Source organism: Patiria miniata, unplaced genomic scaffold (genome assembly GCF_015706575.1).
Source record: "Patiria miniata isolate m_02_andy unplaced genomic scaffold, ASM1570657v1 HiC_scaffold_9, whole genome shotgun sequence".
NCBI lineage: Eukaryota > Metazoa > Echinodermata > Asteroidea > Valvatida > Asterinidae > Patiria > Patiria miniata.
In genome coordinates, this window is record NW_024037076.1 from 2,224,611 (window position 1) to 2,243,874 (window position 19,264).

General features: G+C 40.3%; 2 protein-coding genes across 2 annotated transcripts; one reads left to right on the plus strand and one right to left on the minus strand.

Moving 5' to 3' along the window:
* Positions 1 to 1,482: 1,482 nt before the first annotated feature.
* Positions 1,483 to 7,339, minus strand: LOC119720010. Its single transcript, XM_038189506.1, has 6 exons — positions 7,107 to 7,339; positions 6,151 to 6,196; positions 5,002 to 5,225; positions 4,021 to 4,176; positions 3,356 to 3,622; positions 1,483 to 3,083 (listed from the first exon to the last, which is right to left on the minus strand). The coding sequence occupies exons 1-6, from the start codon at positions 7,203 to 7,205 to the stop codon at positions 2,895 to 2,897; spliced, it is 981 nt and encodes a 326-aa protein (XP_038045434.1). The 5' UTR covers positions 7,206 to 7,339; the 3' UTR covers positions 1,483 to 2,894.
* A 5,530-nt stretch (positions 7,340 to 12,869) lies between these two features.
* LOC119720750 lies at positions 12,870 to 18,827 on the plus strand. Its single transcript, XM_038190582.1, has 6 exons — positions 12,870 to 13,162; positions 14,960 to 15,008; positions 15,539 to 15,759; positions 16,318 to 16,473; positions 16,722 to 17,012; positions 17,236 to 18,827. Exons 1-6 carry the CDS (start codon positions 13,070 to 13,072, stop codon positions 17,416 to 17,418), a joined length of 993 nt encoding a protein of 330 aa, XP_038046510.1. The 5' UTR covers positions 12,870 to 13,069; the 3' UTR covers positions 17,419 to 18,827.
* Positions 18,828 to 19,264: the final 437 nt, after the last annotated feature.

The following is a 19,264-nucleotide window of genomic DNA, read 5'->3' on the forward strand; positions in this document are numbered from 1 at the left end:
CACGAGGGCGCCCTTTGGCCGGGGCGATATTAACGTGGACCACGATCTGCCCAAACGAAGTCGGCATGAACAAAATATAAAAACACACTTTGTGGAGACGATAACTCAAGAACAGCACAGTGCACTGAATTAAAATTCAGTTTAATAATTGTTCGGGATATAGGACACAAATGTTTCGAAAATCTACGGGAATTTTTGAAAAATAAATTTAATATGATTTAAAGAATATACAGTTTATTAACATTCAATCCGAATTCAAGTGAACAAAAATGAAGCACTTTGTGGAGACGATAACTTAAGAACAACACATTGCACTGAATTGAAATTTCGTCCAATTAATGTTCTGGATATAAGACGCACACGGTTTGAAAATCGATGGGAATACTTGAAGAATAAATTGAATATGATTTAAGGAAATACAGTGTACCAATCGCGAAAAATTCAATTCGAATTTTAATGGAAAAAAATATAGCACTCTTTGTGGAGACAATAACTCAAGAAAACACATTGCACTGATTTGAAATTGCGTCCCATATTTGACTGTGATATACAACACAACAGATTTCAAATTCGACAGAAACCGTTGAGGAACAAAATTAATACAACAAAAACAAAAACAAAAACTAAAGTTTGTAAGGGCGCTCCCGATAGCTCATACATTTGACCAACAACAATTTCTTCCAAACGAGGGCGCTATACACAAATACTGGTCACCAGCGGAAAGACTTCTGTCAACGTGGATTAAGATTGCCCAAACGAAGTCGGCATTAAGTGAACAAAAATGAAACACACTTTGTGGAGACGATAACTCAAGAACAACACAGTACACTGAATTGAAATTTGGGTTATAGGACACAATTGTTTTAAAAATCAAGGGAAATTGTGAAAAATATATTTAATATGATTTAAAGAACATACAGTTTTATTAAAATTCAATCCGAATTCAAGTGAACAAATATGAAGTACTCTGTGGAGACGATAGCTCAAGAACGAACACATTGCACTGAATTGAAATATCGTCCAATAACTGACTGTGATATACAACACAAACAACAAATTTCAAATTCGACAGAAACCGTTGAAGAACAAAATTAATACAACCAAAAAAAACTAAAGTTTGTAAGGGCACTCCCCTACATATTACCAACAATTTCTTCCAAAAGAGGGCGCTCTATACAAATACTGGGCACCACCGTAAAGACGTCAACGTGTCAACGTGGATCATATCGCGATCTGCCCAAACGAAGTCTGCATAAGTGAACAAAAATAAAACAGTACGCTTTGTGGAGACGATAACTCAAGAGTCCCAAATATTTTGTCAAACACTGCCTTTTTGCATCTTTTTTTTAAGTTAATAGCGGTTCCCCCCGCCTCCCCCCAGCGGCGATAAGCAAGGTCATTTTTTTGGGGGGGGGGTTAAAAAGTTCGTAAAATGGGCACTCGCCATATCCGTTCTGAAATGTAGACAGGGGTTTTCCCTGTCTACATTTCATTCGCCCGAAATTCCCAAAAAGGCAACTCGTAAGGCTGCTGGAAATTATAAAGAAAAGTTGTTGAAAAAAAGGCACTCTTTACAATTATTGGAGGGGGGGGGGCTGGCTCGAACACCCTGATAAGGTCTCATTATCGGAGCTTAATGTTCATTTTTACAGAGGATTCATAAAAAAAATACATTTCTTTGGGGAATGCTTTGCTGATCATCCTGTGAAAATATATACAGACCTAATTTTGGCAACGTGTATGACGTCAACCTTGCCGACAAATGTGTGGAAAATATTTGTTTTGCGGGAAAAAATTTCACTGAACAGGGAAGAACAACTTCTAGGTATTATGAGAGAAATCGATCAACAAAAACAAATAGCAGAACAAAATTATTACACAAAATTCAAAACAAAGACATTATGCTGATAAGTTTATTAATAAATTTGGAATACAAATTGCACCGCAACCATAGTTATACTTTGCGAGAGAAAGAAAAGAGAAGACAAAAATCCGCCATTTTAGCAATATTTTTTTGGTGTTTTGGCAACAGATCAACTAATATGACTTTTGAGGAAAATGGCGGCCGAACAAAGAACTTTCTTTTTTTAAACCAGACCAAACCAAACCAGACCGCTACCGGACCAGACCAGACCGGACCAGACCACACTGGACCAGACCAGATCGCCGAAGTATTGTAACTACATGCATAGGCCTACACCTTGGCTAAATGGAATAAATCGCCTTATAGTACAGTGAAAAGATTTGCCGAAGGAATAAGTTTTTTTCTATTTTTTATTTCCTAAAAAGGCTAAGTTACAGGTACATCAATTTCAGTGTCTTTTCTATTTTGGAAGTCTTGAAATTTGAGGCTTTTCGCAGCATACTGCGAAAATATCATAACAGATATTCAACTTGTAAATTACATTTTTTTTTGCAAATAAATTGTTATGTCAATTAATTGGAAAACAGAACAATTTAAACATAATTTGAAAAAAAAGTGACGAGTCGTTTATGATGTAAACTGTATTTGTTCCTTTAACAATTATAAAAATAGAAAAAGTTTATTCCTTTTTATAGCTCCATAAACACACCACAAAAATATATCTTGAAAAATATCTAAAACACATCCTATCGTATTCAGTCTACTAGTAGACTGACTTTTGTTTTACCAAAAACTATATCTGAAGCTATAAAAGGTCATATGGTTGACACAATGGGAGGGCGCTGTTTGATTCGGGTCATCTCTTTTGTATTTACCCAAACCAAATAGCGCCGTTCTGTATTGTGTCCGTCATATTTCAATTTTATAGGATAATGCATTTTTGTACGCAAAGTGACTAAAACGTCTAAAAGCTACGTATAGAATTGATAAAGATGAACCGTCAGCTGCTGTTTTATGTTTACACGTTGGCTTAATGTTGGTTGGCACTGTACAGGAAATTGCTAACGTAAGCGTTTCCGGCCGAGTCGTATGGACCGCCCCAAGAGGTGACCACTACGTACAATTTTTTTCCTACTGCGTTGTCTATGTTCATGGGGTCTGTCTGGACGGTATTGGTGGGCAGGTATTCGGTCTGTTCGATGATGTTGTTCGTACCAACCTGTTCGGAAAACAAAGAAGAAAGAAATCAATCACTATTGACATAGAGGCCACTTTCTTAGCACTGATGAGTCCAGACCAGTAAAAAGACTACCATAGACCTCCGTGGTAATTACTCACAACTCTCCAAGGTGTTAAAGACAAGCATCAAATTAAAGCTACTTCATCATCTTTTATTTTCTGCTCAATTTTTGGGCTTAATCTGATAACTTTTGGGAGTAGGTGAAAATTGCAGTCAAACGTGGATTGATGGTGTTCCTACGTCACACTTACGTCACACGGCAGTGTTTCGCAGATGTACTGCGCGTAGGTGCTCTCTCCGTCCGAAGACATGACGGTGGACTGGATCATGATCATGGAGTTGTCGCTGCACCAGGTAAATTCCAGCAGGGCCCGCTCCAGGGAGCCGAGGGAGACGGACGGGAAGACCTCTACGGACTGGGTCAAGGTGATGGCCGGTTGGTCCAGGGGTGCCATGGCTAGCAAGTTGGGAATATGGCTAGGCATGTGAGTCTTGACATGAGCTGCAGGCTGGGTGCCCTGTAGATTAAAAAAAGGACACTTATTGAAAGAAATACAAACAAACAACACTGACAAATAAACAGCAACAACAATCTTTAAGAAAAATGGGTAGGCTAAGCCATGCTTGAAGATGCCTAGGTTGACTGATGCAATAAAAAAAAACGGCAAAGATTTTGCCAATTATTTATCAATTATTGAAAACTGCATTTGAATTAGAATTATGAAAACAAACAAACCTAAAAAGAAAACCAGCAACAACAAACTAAAATAAACAAAATGGGTAGTCTACGCCGTGCATTAAGATGCATATAGGTTGATTAAATAATTTTTCTAAAAGGCAAAGATTTTGCCACTTACTTATCAATTATTGAAAATTTGCTCTCTTTATTTTGCTTTTTTTTTTGCGTTTTTTTTACCTGCTCGTAAAACTCTGCAGCCAGGCTGAACTTAATCCCAGAGACAGGGCCAGCCTTGACGACAATCATGATGTTACTCAATGAGGGCCAAGATTCAATAAGGCAATAGGCGGTTGCATAGCCATCGTCATCCTTGTTTGTGCATAGCACTCCACCCTGAGAACACACACGAAAAAGTACAATTTAAAATTGGGTTTAAAGGGCCCATGTGATGTTGTATTTTATTTAAAGCAATCCTTGAAGACGCACTTTGTGTCCCGTTTAACATTATTTTCAATGTTCAATTTCCCATTTTCAAGGGCATATTGGTGCCTTTTAGCTTTTATGCTAATAACATTTCCATATTCATGAACAAAAGTGTGATGTCATTTCAGGCAGAAACCTCAAAGCTACAGCTATTTCAGCACCAAAAGTTGCCAGAATTGTTGATATTTTGCAGTGGTAAATGTTTTTTTGTTCTTTGGTAATCTGTTGTTGTTTCGGTACATGACAGTAAGCCAACGATCAAATTTTTCTCCCAAAATATTCAATGAGCACATTTTGGGTTCACAATTTGAACAGAAAACCCCTAAAGTGAAAAGCGTCTTCCATATATGACATCATAGGAACAGCGCCCTCATTTCTCAGAAAAAGCATGGAAAATATTTAATATTCTAAAAAATGAACACTTTTCAATACAATAAACCAAAAAGCGGGTGTCAAATAGTTTTCATACATTTAAGAGGAGTAGTAAGTTGCACAAAGTTGTGTTCCCGACTGACATCCATGTCGTGAGGCGTTTAACAAGTGCAGAATATGTTGGATGTTCACAGACAGTACCGGCGCGCGGCGAGTGAAGAACGCACGATGAATTTTATTTTAAATGTCCACAAACTTAATTCCAAAATACTAGCGTGCATATCGATTTACAATGGTCACTATTGCGTTTGAGTCCATAAATTGCTGCTACGAACAAGGTTTATTTACAAGACAACTTATAACCTGGCAGTTAGAGTCCACAACATAGACATCCACGACGCCCTGGACCGGCTCCCAGCCCGCGTTGTTGTGGAGGTGCACCGTGACGTTGACGGCTTTCCCCATGGAGGAGTTGCTGCACAGCTCCCCCACGAACCGCTGCGTCTCGTCCTGGCTCAGGGTTACTGTCTCCGTGGTACCGTATCGGGCTATCGTCGGCACGGCGATTTGACCGGACTGTGTAATGGCTGCAAAGATATTTGTATTCTTCATATTCTTTATTTCTTCTTCGAATAAATACAGGGTGAGTGAAAAAAAAGGAAACCCAAATGTCAGGACCATTTTTAAGATGAAGTTCTGCATGTAGCACTTTCAAAATCTAGGATATGAAAGCCCAATTAATAAGCTTTCTTTTTGTACAAAAATAATTAAAATCACACATGTGCTTTTCAAGTTACAGAATTTTGAACACAAACACCATTTTAAAGTTCTGTCCACGGATCACAAAACAGGTAAGTGTTCTTTCGGCAAGTTTCAGATACACACCAAGTGTGGACATTCCCTTGGTTTCGTGTAGTTAAGAAAAACCTCTGAAAAAAAATCATTTTACTCTCACTGTGAAAAGGCAATTAATCAATTTTTTTCTATGGTTCTCTGTAGTGTTTCTCTTCATTTTGCCACAGATAAACCAAACCCCAAAATGCCTCTAAACCTGTTTTCCAGAAATGGGAAAACACTGTGTGGACTTGCCCAAGTCCACACAACGTCTCCTCTACCTGGTTTGTGTGGACCTCTTTTGTTCGGAAGTCCGCACAGTGAATGTAATGCCTACCCACCTTTTTGGTGATCCGTGGACAGAACTTTAAAGCGGTGTTTGTGTTTAAAATATACACGAGTGATTTGAATGATTCCTGCACTAGATTCTCGAAGTGCTACATGCAGAAGTTCATTTATAAAATGGTCCTGGCGTTAGGGTTTCCTTTTTTCACCCACCCTGTATAAGACCTAGGACGAATAAATATAAGATCGAACAAATATATATAATGGAAGGTTAAACCTAAAATTTCATTAAAAAAAAACATCTAATGAAATCAAATAATGTAAAGGTCCCTTGTGTTTGTGATAAGTACGAGTGAGAAAAAAAACCACTGATAAACAGAGAAACAAACTTACGAGTGTCACCCCGCGGCTGATGTAACTTCCGCTGCAGATCTGCCCACTGAATCAAAATTTCAAAATAATTAAATTAAAGAAAAATTTAAAAACAAAATATGTAGTAATTAGCAAAACAAGTGCAAATGAGATATGTTATTAGCAGATATTTTGGACATAATTTATTTGGTGAAAGTTTCATTTATATCCATTGTACCATTTTGAATAAAAGCGCTAGAAACACTCTGACCACGTTTCCATGGTTCAACAAATTGATTGAAGTCGCGTACTGATGTATGACTGCATTGTATGTGTTCTTTGCTGGCGCTTTTCTTCAAAATGGTACAATGGATATACATGAAACTTTCAAACCAGCCTATAACATATCTCATTTGCACTTGTTTTAATAATTGCTGCATATTTTTAATATTTTCTTTAATTTGGGTCCAGATCATTCTGACTCACCCTGTATTTCGAGTTTTTTGTTAAAGTTTTAATCACTATTTAAAAAAAGAAAACACAAACATTATTTTGTTTGCGACATCGATCAAAAAACATAAAAATTGGCACACGTTTAGTTTTGAATAATTACTTCACAAATTTCGAATTATTTCTACCCGACAATGATTAAGTTCTGGAAAGTTAGACTGGCTCCCACCCCTTTCAAAAGTGATAATGCAGGGACTGAAACCAGTTTACAAGCAGTTCGGATCTTTTTGTGCTCAAAACCAACCACAAATTAAAGCTCTTCATTTTAGTCACAGAAGCCTAAAATAGACAAACTTTCAAACAAGACTAAGCAAGTCAATAAAGCCAGACTCCGACCAATTTGGTCGTAGGTAGTCATCCGAGTCAAATATTTTGCAAAGGAGACACTGAAGCAAAGGGGGCAGTAGGCAGGCCCTCTGGGGTTAAAAATATTTATAAAAAAAAAAAAGGGTTAAAATATTGATCAGATTTACATAATTGTAGCTTACCCTAGAACGAGTGTCTTCGCGGCGACTGAATGCGAGTGAGGCCCCAGACGCCAGCTGCAGGAACAGGCAACAAACGACCAACATAGCAAGCTTGTTCATTTTGGCGAAGTAGTTGGTGGCTTTCCCTCTCGGAAGAAATTCGTCTGAAGAGTTTCCGCAGGATGGTGAGGGTCTAGACGCAGAACTGAGAGAGGCTGTCCGTGTTAAAGCCTTGTCTTTCCATAACTCCGCCCCCTGCGTGACTGCGAAGCTTGACTTTCATGCCAGGCCATTGGTCGAGACCCGCGTGGAGGGTCCCTGGACGCAGCTAGCGCAGGGTGGCAACGGGAGGCAACAATAGTTCCTGGGTCACCCGTGTGGGCGGGTACCAGTGCGGTCCACGCGACTTTATCGCTTAGTTGCAAAACATGTACTAAAATTCACCAAGCACGAGTTGATAGTCACTAGAGTAAGTTTGCAGGGGATCGGAAAATATTGACTTTGAATAATAATACCGAGTTTCAATCAACGTGCCTGGGGCTAAAGCAGGCATCACGTCGTTCTCATCACGTGACAAACGTAGGCCAATGAGCGACAGTGAACATTGAATGAGAGCCAGACTCCGGGGCACCGATAAATTTGTGAAATGCAGACGAGCTTGTTCTAGTTCAACGGGCAGGATTTTACAGCTAAACTGTAGTAGGCCCCTATCACAGCCTGAGCGATGGAAGCGTATACGGTTCCAAAATTCCAATTGCTCGCTGGTAAACTCCCATCATGAACACTAATCATAAAGCTGCGGTAATTAATTGTTCGATTAATCTATCACAACAGTTTTTTATTTTTTTTTATATTATTAACTTTATATTGGTTATTTTATTTTTTACACTCTAGATGTGGGAAATGGGCTCCGAGCGCCAACGAGAGAGTGCCCTTTTATTGAAACCTAAACTTGACTGTTCGATTTGTTAAATCGAGTACGTAAACCTAGTCTATGGAATATCCCCTTGCACAGCAGGGGGATATGATTATGCGTCTTGACCTCCGGATTCTGACCATTCAGCGGGTCTTTTCTATCGGGTCTTCGGTAACAAGTTGTATTACAAAAACATGGCATCCAAATTGACCAATCAACAGCTAAGTCCACAATTCTGCGCGAAATGACGTCACAGTTTCTAAGGTCGACTCCTATTCTCTCGAGAACTTTCATCGTGCCGACAAAGGGTTATTTTACAACCAGCAAGCAATAATACTGATATATTTCTTAATCGGTTAATTGCATTGGTCTGATCAACGCTTTAAAGCCCATGCCGCAATTTTGCTTTTCTAGGTACCTCGAAATGTCCTTGACGACGCCGTCAACTATAACTTCAAAAGGGACCGACGTTTTCGATTCCCCAAAGCAGAGTGGCCTTTTCATGCGAAGTCGTCAATCATCATATTTTATCCAAAATTTTAAAGTTGCCTGATATTTCAGACTTAACAAGGACTTCTTTTGTTTGCCTCTGAAAAAGGCCGAAATATTATGCAATTTCAATAATCCAGTCAGTCTGCATTTTGCATCAGTTCAATTCATTTTCATCATATTTTATCGCAGACGGCGCGTCGTAAAAAGTTTTGTGTTTTGTTTGTCACTGACGGTTCTCACGGACGATGCGACAGATATGACAAATGATCTCACGACACTCCTTTATATTGTTCTCCTTTCACTAATTATGTCCTTAAAATAACACCGTGGAAGGTTACGGGTGCTACCAGAATCAGGAATTTACAAACACTTTATATTTAACTTAATTAAAAAAAAAAAAAAAAAAAAAATCTTGCATAGGAGTTCGAGTCGATACTGCATGTATAGTTTTACATCGAACAGCAAACCTTGCCAAGTTTCTCGAATGTTCAGTAGCTGGGGGTCAGGTGGCGTCCTCGCCTGCCAAATTCTTTGACCCGCGTTCGTTTCCCAGGGTTACTGATTTCTTATCCTTATCCTATTACTGCGCACGGTGCTCAAGACGCTACATCATTATTACCCCTGCTCGTTGGGCCAATGACAATTTCCAACGACAATCTCAGCTCCCTGGGCCGGGGCTGCCATTTCGGCGCAAAGCAGCTAAAATCGATCACAATAACCATCTCTGCCCTCACAGGTACCCATTTACTCCTGGGTGGAGAGAAGCAATGAGTGACAAAGTGCCTTGCCCAAGGGCACACGCACCACATCCCCAGGCTGGACTCGAACCCACAACCTGCAGAGTGACCGACATTCAATGCTCCAGACCACGAGACCGCGGCACTGATACACGTACATTGGTGGCCACCTACCATTTAAACTGAATAATTATGTCGCCCTCTCGTGAATACATCAACATTCCTAGCTAATATCCCAATGTCATATGAAAAGTTGGACCCCTGTAAATTCTGGCCAACATTGGGTCAGATTCGACCCAATGAATATTTGACCTGATCCATTTCAGGGTCAAAAAATGATACTTTTCTGGGTCCAACTGACACTTTCGCCAAGGTGTGCGGGTAGAAATGATCCAAAAAAGTGGTCCACGCAGTGAAGTGTCATTTGGCCAGGAAATGTGTAATGTTGACCCTGGAGTTAAGTATCAGGTCCACAACAAACGGGATTTCGGGTCAATTTTGACCCGGAGTTTTGGGGATCGCCACTCATGCTTATGCTTACCCACGCTTTTTCTTTTATCTTAACAGCTCCGTGAAAAATAAGTCACGATTTTTTTCCCGTCAAAATAAAAAAAGAATTGGATAAAATCTTAGCATAGTCATGCTGAGCACAAAACCTGCATATAGCAAGCTGTTTTAGCACGTGTAAGATTTTTTTAAAAGCAATCTGAAACCATGCACTCACCGAAAAAATAAGCCAAAAATTACCAATGTCTTAGACTTTCACACACAAAATTGGACGACACAAATAATCAAGAAAGAATTCCTTTACTTTCCCAGGCATGAAAATCGTTCGATCTTTAGAAACGTTCATATTGAGTACTTCGCGCAGATCTCAGCAATTCCCATGACCCGTGGCCTAGATTTAACTGCTCCCCCACTTTGCACTTTCTTTACTTCCAAGTTAGGGTTCGGCATCAATGTGATTTTTACCTTTCTATCTTGTTTTATTTTTTAAATTTTAATGTATTGTTAGCGTTCGTGGAAAATAAATTCATATCCGACAAGCTCTATTGCCGCTGCACCCACCGAGAGCTCTCCAAATCCCAAATTTGAAAAAAAGCTGAGAACTTTGAGAAAAACAAGTTTTGAGTGATTAATTTTGAAAAGGAGGATAGTCACTAACCCTGTGAACCATTCGCCATCAATCATGGATACTTGTGACATTGAAGAGATGGGTTTTTAAACTGAGTTAATGGCCTCATCCTTTCAATAGTATAGACTCGGTCCTCATTGTCTTGTTGGCCTTGATGGTACGATCACAATAACCATCTCTGCCCTCACAGGTACCAATTTAATCCTGGGCGGGGAGAAGCAATGAGTGACAAAGTGCCTTGCCCAAGGGCACACGCACCACAGCCCCAGGCTGGACTCGAACCCACAACCTGCAGAGTGACCGACATTCAATGCTCCAGACCACGAGGCCACGGCACTATACGTGCATGGGTGGCCACCTACCATTTAAACTGAATAATTATGTCGCCCTCTCGTGAATACATCAACATTCCTAGCTAATATCCCAATGTCATATGAAAGTTGAACCCCTGTGAATTCTGGTCAGCATTGGGTCAGATTCGACCCAATGTTTCTTTGACCCGATACAATCCAGGGTCAAAAGTGATACTTTTCTGGGTCCAACTGACACTTTCGCCAAGGCGTGCGGGTCGAAATGATCCAAAAAAGTGGTCCACGCAGTGAAGTGTCATTTTGACCAGGAAATGTGTAATGTTGACCCTGGAGTTAAGTATCGGGTCCAAAACAAAAGGGGTTCCGGGTCAATTTTGACCCGGACCTTTTGGGCCCATGAGTCGCCATGCTTATGCTTACCAACGCTTTTTCTTTTATCTTTAAGTTAATAGCTCCGTGAAAAATAAGTCACGATTTTTTTCCCGTCAAAATAAAGAAAAATTTGATAAAATCTTAGCATAGTCATGCTGAGCACAATACCTGCATATAGCAAGCTGTTTAGCAGGTGTAAGATTTTTTTAAAGCAATCTGAAACCATGCACTCACCGAAAAATAAGCCACAAATTACCAAATGTCTTAGACTTTCACAAACAAAATTGGACGACACAAACGTTCGATCTTTAGAAACGTGCATGTTGAGTCCTTCGCAGAGCTCAGCAATTCACATGACCCGTGGCCTAGATTTAACTGCTCCCCCACTTTGCACTTTCTTTACTTCCAAGTTAGGGTTCTAACTTGTTTGTTTTTTAATTTTAATGTATTGTTAGCGTTCGTGGAAAATATATTTATATCCAACAAGCTCTATTGCCGCTGCCCCCACCGAGAGCTCCTCAAATCCCAAATTTGAAAAAAAGCAGAGAACTTTGAGAAAAACAAGTTTTAAGTGAGTGATTTTGAAAAGGAGGATAGTCATTAACCCTGTGAACCATTCGCCATCAATCATGGATACTTGTGACATTGAAGAGATGGGTTTTTAAACTGAGTTAATGGCCTCATCTTTTCAATAGTATAGACTCGGTCTTCATTGTCTTGTTGGCCTTGATGGTACGATCTTGCTCGCACGATACCGCGACCAGTGATGTATGACCCCAAAGGGGCGGCAACCACCAACCCCCCCCCCCTCCCCCAGTGTGATTATCGCAGACAGACCATCTACAAGACCAAATTTCTGGTCTTAGTGTCCTCAAACTTGATTTTGTATCTTCACTGCGCTGTCAAGGACTAATCGTCTTTTTTCTTCAACTGATAACGCTTGCTGGGCTCCTAACGTTCCATTCACCATGTAAACAGAATGCTTACAATTTATTTTCATGAGCAATCAAATTACACAGTTACAACCAGCGGCAAAGCTGAACCGTTTTTTTAAGGCTTTATTTTGGGTACGTGGATGTCTGAATGATGAATCCGACTCCAAATTTAATCTGGGCCTTTTGCTATATAAATTGTCTTCTTCCCTTAAGTTAAAACAACACATGCACGTGCATATGTGTTCAAACACTAACACTAAATGTTTTACAGTGTTGCACGTATAGTTTGTTCGTATATAATAGATGATCGCATGCATTAAATAATTAACACATCCTAACAATCCTATATTTCCGAAGAAACATTTTTCTGTATCACACACGGAAACAAGTAGCCAACTGATTTAGAATTTAAACCAAATACATATCATTTAAATATTTCGAAAATGACACTCGTTCAGCGGAAACTCGAGTTACTGAATTCAGTAAAGTTCATTTTTAACGTTCTGTCCCTACATTTAGTCGAAAGTAGTGATTAAAAACAACCCGATTTTCACGTGAGATTTCGCATCATTTTCCGACTTTTTCTGGACCCTCTTTTTTGGCTGGTTCCACATGGCATCCTGTAGTCCTCTTTGCCCCCGGCTCACTGAGTCACGTGACCAGCAAGTGATGAGTCATGCTCTAGTAGTCCCAAAGACCAGAGAGTAGTCCATGCAGTATGGGCTAGACTCGGTATTGTCAAAGTCAGGGTTTCTTTTCCCCCAGTGAGGCAGCTGCCCGAAATACTGCCTATCCCACACCGTGGTGCATGTCAGTAGACAACTACACGATCAAGTCACGTTGGCCGCTCAATTCAACCAGTAAAAAGTAAAAACACTAGACCCACGTCACGTGGATATCGACCAATGGCCTAGCAGGGAAGTCACGCTTTGCAGTCACCCCAGGGGGCGGAGTTAAGAAAGCCAGAGGCTTTAAAAGAGGGGGGCCTCGAGCAGTTTGATCAGTCTGCACCTTCGAGCTTCAACCTCCGAGAACTCTTCAGACAAATTTCTTCCGAGAGGGAAAGCCACCAACTACTTCGCCAAAATGAACAAGCTTAGTGTGTTTGTCGTTTGTTGCCTGTTCCTGCAGCTGGCGTCTGGGTTGTCACTCAGTCGACATGAATCAACTCGCTCTAAGGTAAGCTAAACCTGATTAATTCTTTACACCACTTTTTTCCCCCCACATAATTATTAACAACCTTGATGACAAATGCTGTATTTTACTCAGTTTTGCTGGCCCTACAGAACCAGTCTAATGCAGTCCCCGTTCTACAGTTGCACCGACCCAATTCAAGCCCAATTGAAACAGATCTAGCTTTATGGTAAAATCGGTAGTATAGTTGAACAGCACCCTCTGTTGTATGTCTTGGACCAGGCAACTGTATCACATGCGATCCTGAATAAAAGAGTTACTCTCAAATCTGTGTCCATATTCCGTTCCAACCATCACAAGATCTACACAGTTCAGGGCCAAATAACATCTCAGCCGTCATCACTGGGGTTTCTCAAACAAAAATTAAATCATCGTCTAGTCCTTCATCTTTCCATTTCCTTTCAATATTTGGGGGGTAAGCCGATTACATTTCTAAATATTCACACCCAAAAAAAACTACCCCACCCCCAAAAAAGGTGATACTTTCCAAGCCTGCATGCGGCCATTTTACAAATGGCATCCCTCCACTTTCCCAGGCAAATAGGACCCATTTTTTTCAACCGTACGTTTATCGGGCGTGCCCTCAGATGGAAGCACAAAAAACCAGGGGGTTGATCCTTGGCTATATTTACACAATTTCAGTTTTTCCGCCCTTTTACAAGCCAAACGGTCTTCTTTCAAAAAAAAAAATATGGGAGAGGGGCACTTTTCATGCTAATGACTCACGTAGAAATTCTCACTTAGTTCTCTGTACCCCTACACTCACTGACTCGCCTCACTGACTTGCCCAAGCCTCACTCTGGACCTAAAATCCAACTCAAATGACCATCTATTTTCAATATTCATAATGCCATTTTTCCCCCTAGTTTTTTAGTGACTTTTTGGTGTATAGGGCATATGCTAATGCAGACTTCCATATTCATGAGCTAAACTGTGATGTCATTCATGGCACATAACCAAGGCGATGCAGCCGCATCAATATACCTCATTTACCAGGAAGCCATTTTTGATCGTGTTCCTTGAATGTACTGTTTTATACATTGTAAACTGTTGAATGGGATGGTGCCAGACTATTTATGTTTATTCACAAATTTTAAGTTATTCATCAGAGCATACTTTTTCATAATTTTCATTTCTATTTGCAGGTTGCAAAACTGTGAAAGTTACACTCCGCTTTTTTTCAAGAACAAGTTGCTCGAAATAAAAATGTATAGTTGACCATCCTTTTTCACAGTGTTTAATTATTCGATTTGCTTTCCTTTTTGATGAAATTTCAACTTATATGATTCCTTTCCAAGACAAAAACCCAACTTGTCTACAAAACTCTCAAGAAAATAATGGCTCTGTACTTTGTGTTGCTTCCGCGAGTAAAGTGGTTTCCGGTCGCTACATTATCGGGGCTGAAATAATTTGAAATGTGTGCAGGGGCGGATCCAGGAATTTGTGCGGGGGGGGGTTCAGGCCCGTCAGATACGGATAATAACCCCTGCAGAGTGTCATCTTTTTTATTATTACTATAATTCTTATAATTTTTTTTCGTGTCAGAGCAGAGGGTGTTTCGACCCCCCAAAACCCCCACTCTGGATCCGCACCTGGTGTGAAACATCTTCCAAGTTAAACGTGGGTCGATTTTTTTTGTTCGTTTGATGTCTCATTCAAAATGGAATAAATAATGTATTGCAAGAAAAAAATTACTGACTGCCATTAAACCTTTTTGGGGTGAAACTCTGAAATCTTGCACTGAAATTCAAATCTTGTGTGTTGGTATTAATTTTGCTTCAGTTTGACGACTTGCTGCAGAAGTTAATAGGCGGGCGTAGAACAGGGCAACGTAAGTTTGTTTCTTTTGTTTATTTGTGAAATTCGGGTTTTTTGATAAATCATAGATTTTCTTTGCAGGTTTTAGGTTTTAAAGTTCAGTCCAGGCTTTCAACCTTCATTGGAAATGTTTAAACCTATCGATTTTATTGGCCTAAAACCTTGCTCAATGTTTAAGTGAAGATAGGGCTGGTTCCGAATCTGCCAGAACTGGTTTCGATCAAAATAAAAGAATTAACAGCTAACCTCATGAAGTTTCAGCTCAGTGAATGCTGTATATTCCGAGAAAACACTGTTTTAGGATGTCGATTTCAATTTAAAAGTTGCCGAGTCGTGTTTAAATTGCGCCCGAATTCAGCGTCCGGGACACGTTCTCATTCAGCCGATTGCAGCTACGCGATGTCACACACTGAACCGACGAATTATTAGCAACGCACTACAAAATTTCCCCGTTTCCATTGTTTTTTTTCTTCTCATTTTGCAATTTATGTTGGTGTAGTGTAACAATGAACCCATAAACTATGCCTTGCCTTTGTTTTTTAGCCACTACACAGGCCGGACAGCTCTACGTACCGGCGATTATCCGGTACAGTACCACCAAGACTGAGACCCTGGCCGAGGACGAGGACACGTGGTTCATTGGGGAGCTGTGCGGCAATGCCATGGGGAAGGCCGTGAACGTCACCATGCAACTCGATCACAACCCAGGCTGGGATCCCGTCAAGGGCGTCGTGAATTACGAGGTTATCGACTCCAACTATCAGGTAAAGATGTTTTGCAATCGACCGATCCACCACGTACGCTCTGCCCTATAGGCCGTGGGCCAAAGCCTGTAACGTGCAGTTTCGTCTTAACTTTTAGTGGCAACTTAATTTCTCGGTTATAAGTAGTTTGGAACATGTTAATTGATATTTTACAATGTGCACATCACATCGGTTGCACAAATTAGAAATAAAGGGGACTGTTTCCCCAATGTAACTGTACCACATGAGGGCGATCGCGATGCATCGCTGCCATTGCGTACCAGCCTCGCCTCCATGGGCGCGTGCGCGTTCCTCCATCAACCCCTGGCCGTGGGGAATATGTAAACGGCGACGCTGACTGGCTAAAACAAAGCGTACTGCACGCGTACTTCGAGGTCTGCTCGCTAAAGTGGGTGGAGAGAAGCAATGAGTTACAAAGTGTTTGCCCAAGGGCACACGCCCCATTACCCCAGGCTGGACTCGAACCCACAACCTGCAGAATTACTGAATGTTAATTCCCATTCTTGAATGTTAATTCCCATTTGTTTTGTTTGTTTTACTTGTTCGTGTGTTTAATAGGATAGAGTGTTGTGTACGAACAAGGATAGCAACGGCTATGCAACCCCGTATTGTCTGGTCGAAAATTGGCCCAACCAGTATGACATCATCATCCTTGCTAAGGCTGGCCCTGTCTCCGGAATCGCCTTTGGCGTAGACGCAGAGTTCTTTGAGCCGGTAAACAAACAAACAAAAGAATTTTGCCCGTTCAAATGTTTTTCTTTGAGCAGTCATGTTTCCTTTCAATAATTGATCAACTAACTAAAATGTCTGATGTGTTTTTTATTATAATAATTTATCAGCTCAAACATCTTCAACTCACGGCTACAACTGCCCTTAATCTTTGTTTTGTTGCTGTTGTTGTTGTTGCTGTTCGTTTGTTTGTTATTTTGCTCTTCTTTTAATCAATTATCCTCTGTATACAGGACAGCCTGAATGCACTTCAAATCAAGGCTAACGTGCCAAACCATCCGCTTCCCAAGACCGTGAGCATCAAGGGCTTCAATCCCCAAGCGCTTTCGCTAGTCCCGATCCCCCTGACCGAGACGGTGTCCGTCTATCCGTCCGTCTCCCTGAGCTATCAGGAGGAGGCCATGATCCAGTATACCTGGTGCAGCAACTCAGAAACTCACGCGTTCTCCGTCGAGTCCACCGTCACGTCTGCGGACGGCGAGAGCACCTACACACAGTACATCTGCGACAAACTGCCCTGTGACGTAAGTGTGACGTAGAAACAACATTTTACGTGTGGTCGATAACTGTATCAAAGTCACCCTACTTACGTGTTTGTCAAGACAGCAAAGTCACAATTCTGAAATCTCATTGGTTCCTTTGCGTTTTCACGGTACCGCCGCAATAGGCCCGTGGAGCATTGCTCATAAAAAGCGCCCTCTTTTGCCAATGGGGAGTAATCTCTTTTGTTTTGTTTTCATTGTGCAGGTCGGTTTGAACAACATTGCTCATAATGGCGAGCAGCTGACTAGCAACGCCATCGTGACTGATCCCATGGCATACAAAACTCTGTACATTGTGGTCGTCAACTGGGGAGGTGCGTACGACGAGGAGGCACAGGCTTACGTCGGCAATTTCCTGTACAATGCCAACCAAGTGAAAATCATTTAAACCTAAAACAGCCGTCGTGTTCGACACTGTGCGGGCAAAAGCGATAAAACGCGATAGTCACGTGACCGATATGAATTTTTAAGTTTTTGGTTAAAGGGTACTAGGGTACTATTCTATGACATTTATTCATTTGCGTCGCATGTAGACTTTTTGGGGTGTCGCTTTTTTTCTTATACTTTGAAATCATTCGGCGAAATGAGACAAGATCCGCTCAACACACATTCTCAACGAAGACATTAATAACTGCATTTCAAACAATATGAGATACTAAACATTAAATCCTGGCATAGTGGATGTGGGAAACGAAATGATATAAAAATATCACATGAAACCGGAACTCAACAGAGCCCAATGCTTAGACCCGACAGATTTTCGTTCATTTCTTTTAAGTTTAGATTGTGTTTATCAGTTGTATACGCAGATATTAGTTCTTAGTCTAACGCAGTAACAATGCATGAAGAGTTTTTAGTTTAGTTTCGAACGAAGTATTTGGTTAAAAAAAGTCACTTAAAAAGTCGTTTGCATTACACACGTGCCAGGAAACCAACACTGATCTGGCATGGTATTCTGTTCTCTCTGGTTTTATCCAAGGCACAATATAGCTCTGCTACAACTTTCTGGAAAAACTACATCGTCCGACTTGAATGTCGGAATTGATACTACATTCAACAAAATTTTCGGTTTGAAAACAAAGTCTAACTTCCACTACAATTTGTTTAAGTCATTGTGTTAGTTTTTTCTCTCTTTTTTTATCTATCGAAATGATACTACAACTAGATATTTTAGATATTTTCATATGATTTTTTTCCGTTCAGTTCAACAAAGATGTTCTCTGTTTAGAATTACAAGTGGGACAGATATACGCAGAACGACCTAGTTTCGCCCCAATTCTTACCAGTCTGACCGGTGGGCTTTCCCACTTTTGACATAAATTTCCTCATAATTTAGATATTTTTTGGAGGCAGCTGTTTTGTAAAAAACGGGTATAGGTAATTTTCGTCTTCAACTGAAATATTTCAAAACCTACAAGAAAGAAATGAAATTGTGTATTAAACAATAACTTGACAATTAATGTGATCGATTTGCCAATGGACAAACTGTAAGGCGATTTATTCCATTGGGCAATTTTTATGTATCCTTTGTTTTTGTTTTATTTTTGTTTGTTTGGTTTTTTGTTTTGCTTGGTTTGGTTTGATTTCATGACTACTTTTGTTATTAATTTTGTTGTTCAGCCATTTCAGTCTATATTGGTCCGCTGTGCAAACACGTGAGAAACAGCTAAAATACTTCAAACCTATAGGCCTAGGCCCGTAAATGCTTTTGTTTTATTAGTAGTTTTTTTCTCGCAAAGTTTAATATGGTGTGCGGGGAATTTCTTTTAATGTAAATAAACTTTTAAATCAGCATAATTTTCTTTGTTATGGATTTTTTTTGGTTTGTGTTCTCCAAATGTATTGTTTTCATTTCTTTTTCACCATTGATTCTTCCCTATCTAGATAATAAGTGAACCGAATGAAGTAACACACCACTGAATTCCTTACATTTTTGCGCGGAAAAAAAAATCGCCGCAACCTTGCCAAAATTTGGTCTATTATGTTTAGTTTAACAAAGGACGGTGAGCAAATTAATTCCCATATATTTTTGGGGGGTATTTTTCTGTAAAATCACGACAGTAAACTCCGATAATACGCGAGGAATAACCCCCCCCCCCCGACACTGGAAATAGACCCTCCCACTTTTAACTTAGTTTTCGGGCATAGGTACACGCATCACCGAGGCGGAAAAACACGATTCTGTAGAATACACAGACAACAAATACACTTCTAAACAAGGAACATTTTGTCAA

Excerpts from the sequence above, each read along its gene's own strand:
- LOC119720010 (XM_038189506.1), bottom strand. The coding sequence starts at position 7,205 with ATGAACAAGCTTGCTATGTTGGTCGTTTGTTGCCTGTTCCTGCAGCTG. Across the intron at positions 5,226-6,150 it reads TCAGCCGCGGGGTGACACTC|CCATTACACAGTCCGGTCAA; the intron begins GTAAGTTTGTTT and ends ATATCTTTGCAG. Across the intron at positions 3,623-4,020 it reads CTGCAGAGTTTTACGAGCAG|GGCACCCAGCCTGCAGCTCA; the intron begins GTAAAAAAAACG and ends TTTAATCTACAG.
- LOC119720750 (XM_038190582.1), top strand. The coding sequence starts at position 13,070 with ATGAACAAGCTTAGTGTGTTTGTCGTTTGTTGCCTGTTCCTGCAGCTG. Across the intron at positions 13,163-14,959 it reads ATGAATCAACTCGCTCTAAG|TTTGACGACTTGCTGCAGAA; the intron begins GTAAGCTAAACC and ends ATTTTGCTTCAG. Across the intron at positions 16,474-16,721 it reads ACGCAGAGTTCTTTGAGCCG|GACAGCCTGAATGCACTTCA; the intron begins GTAAACAAACAA and ends CTCTGTATACAG.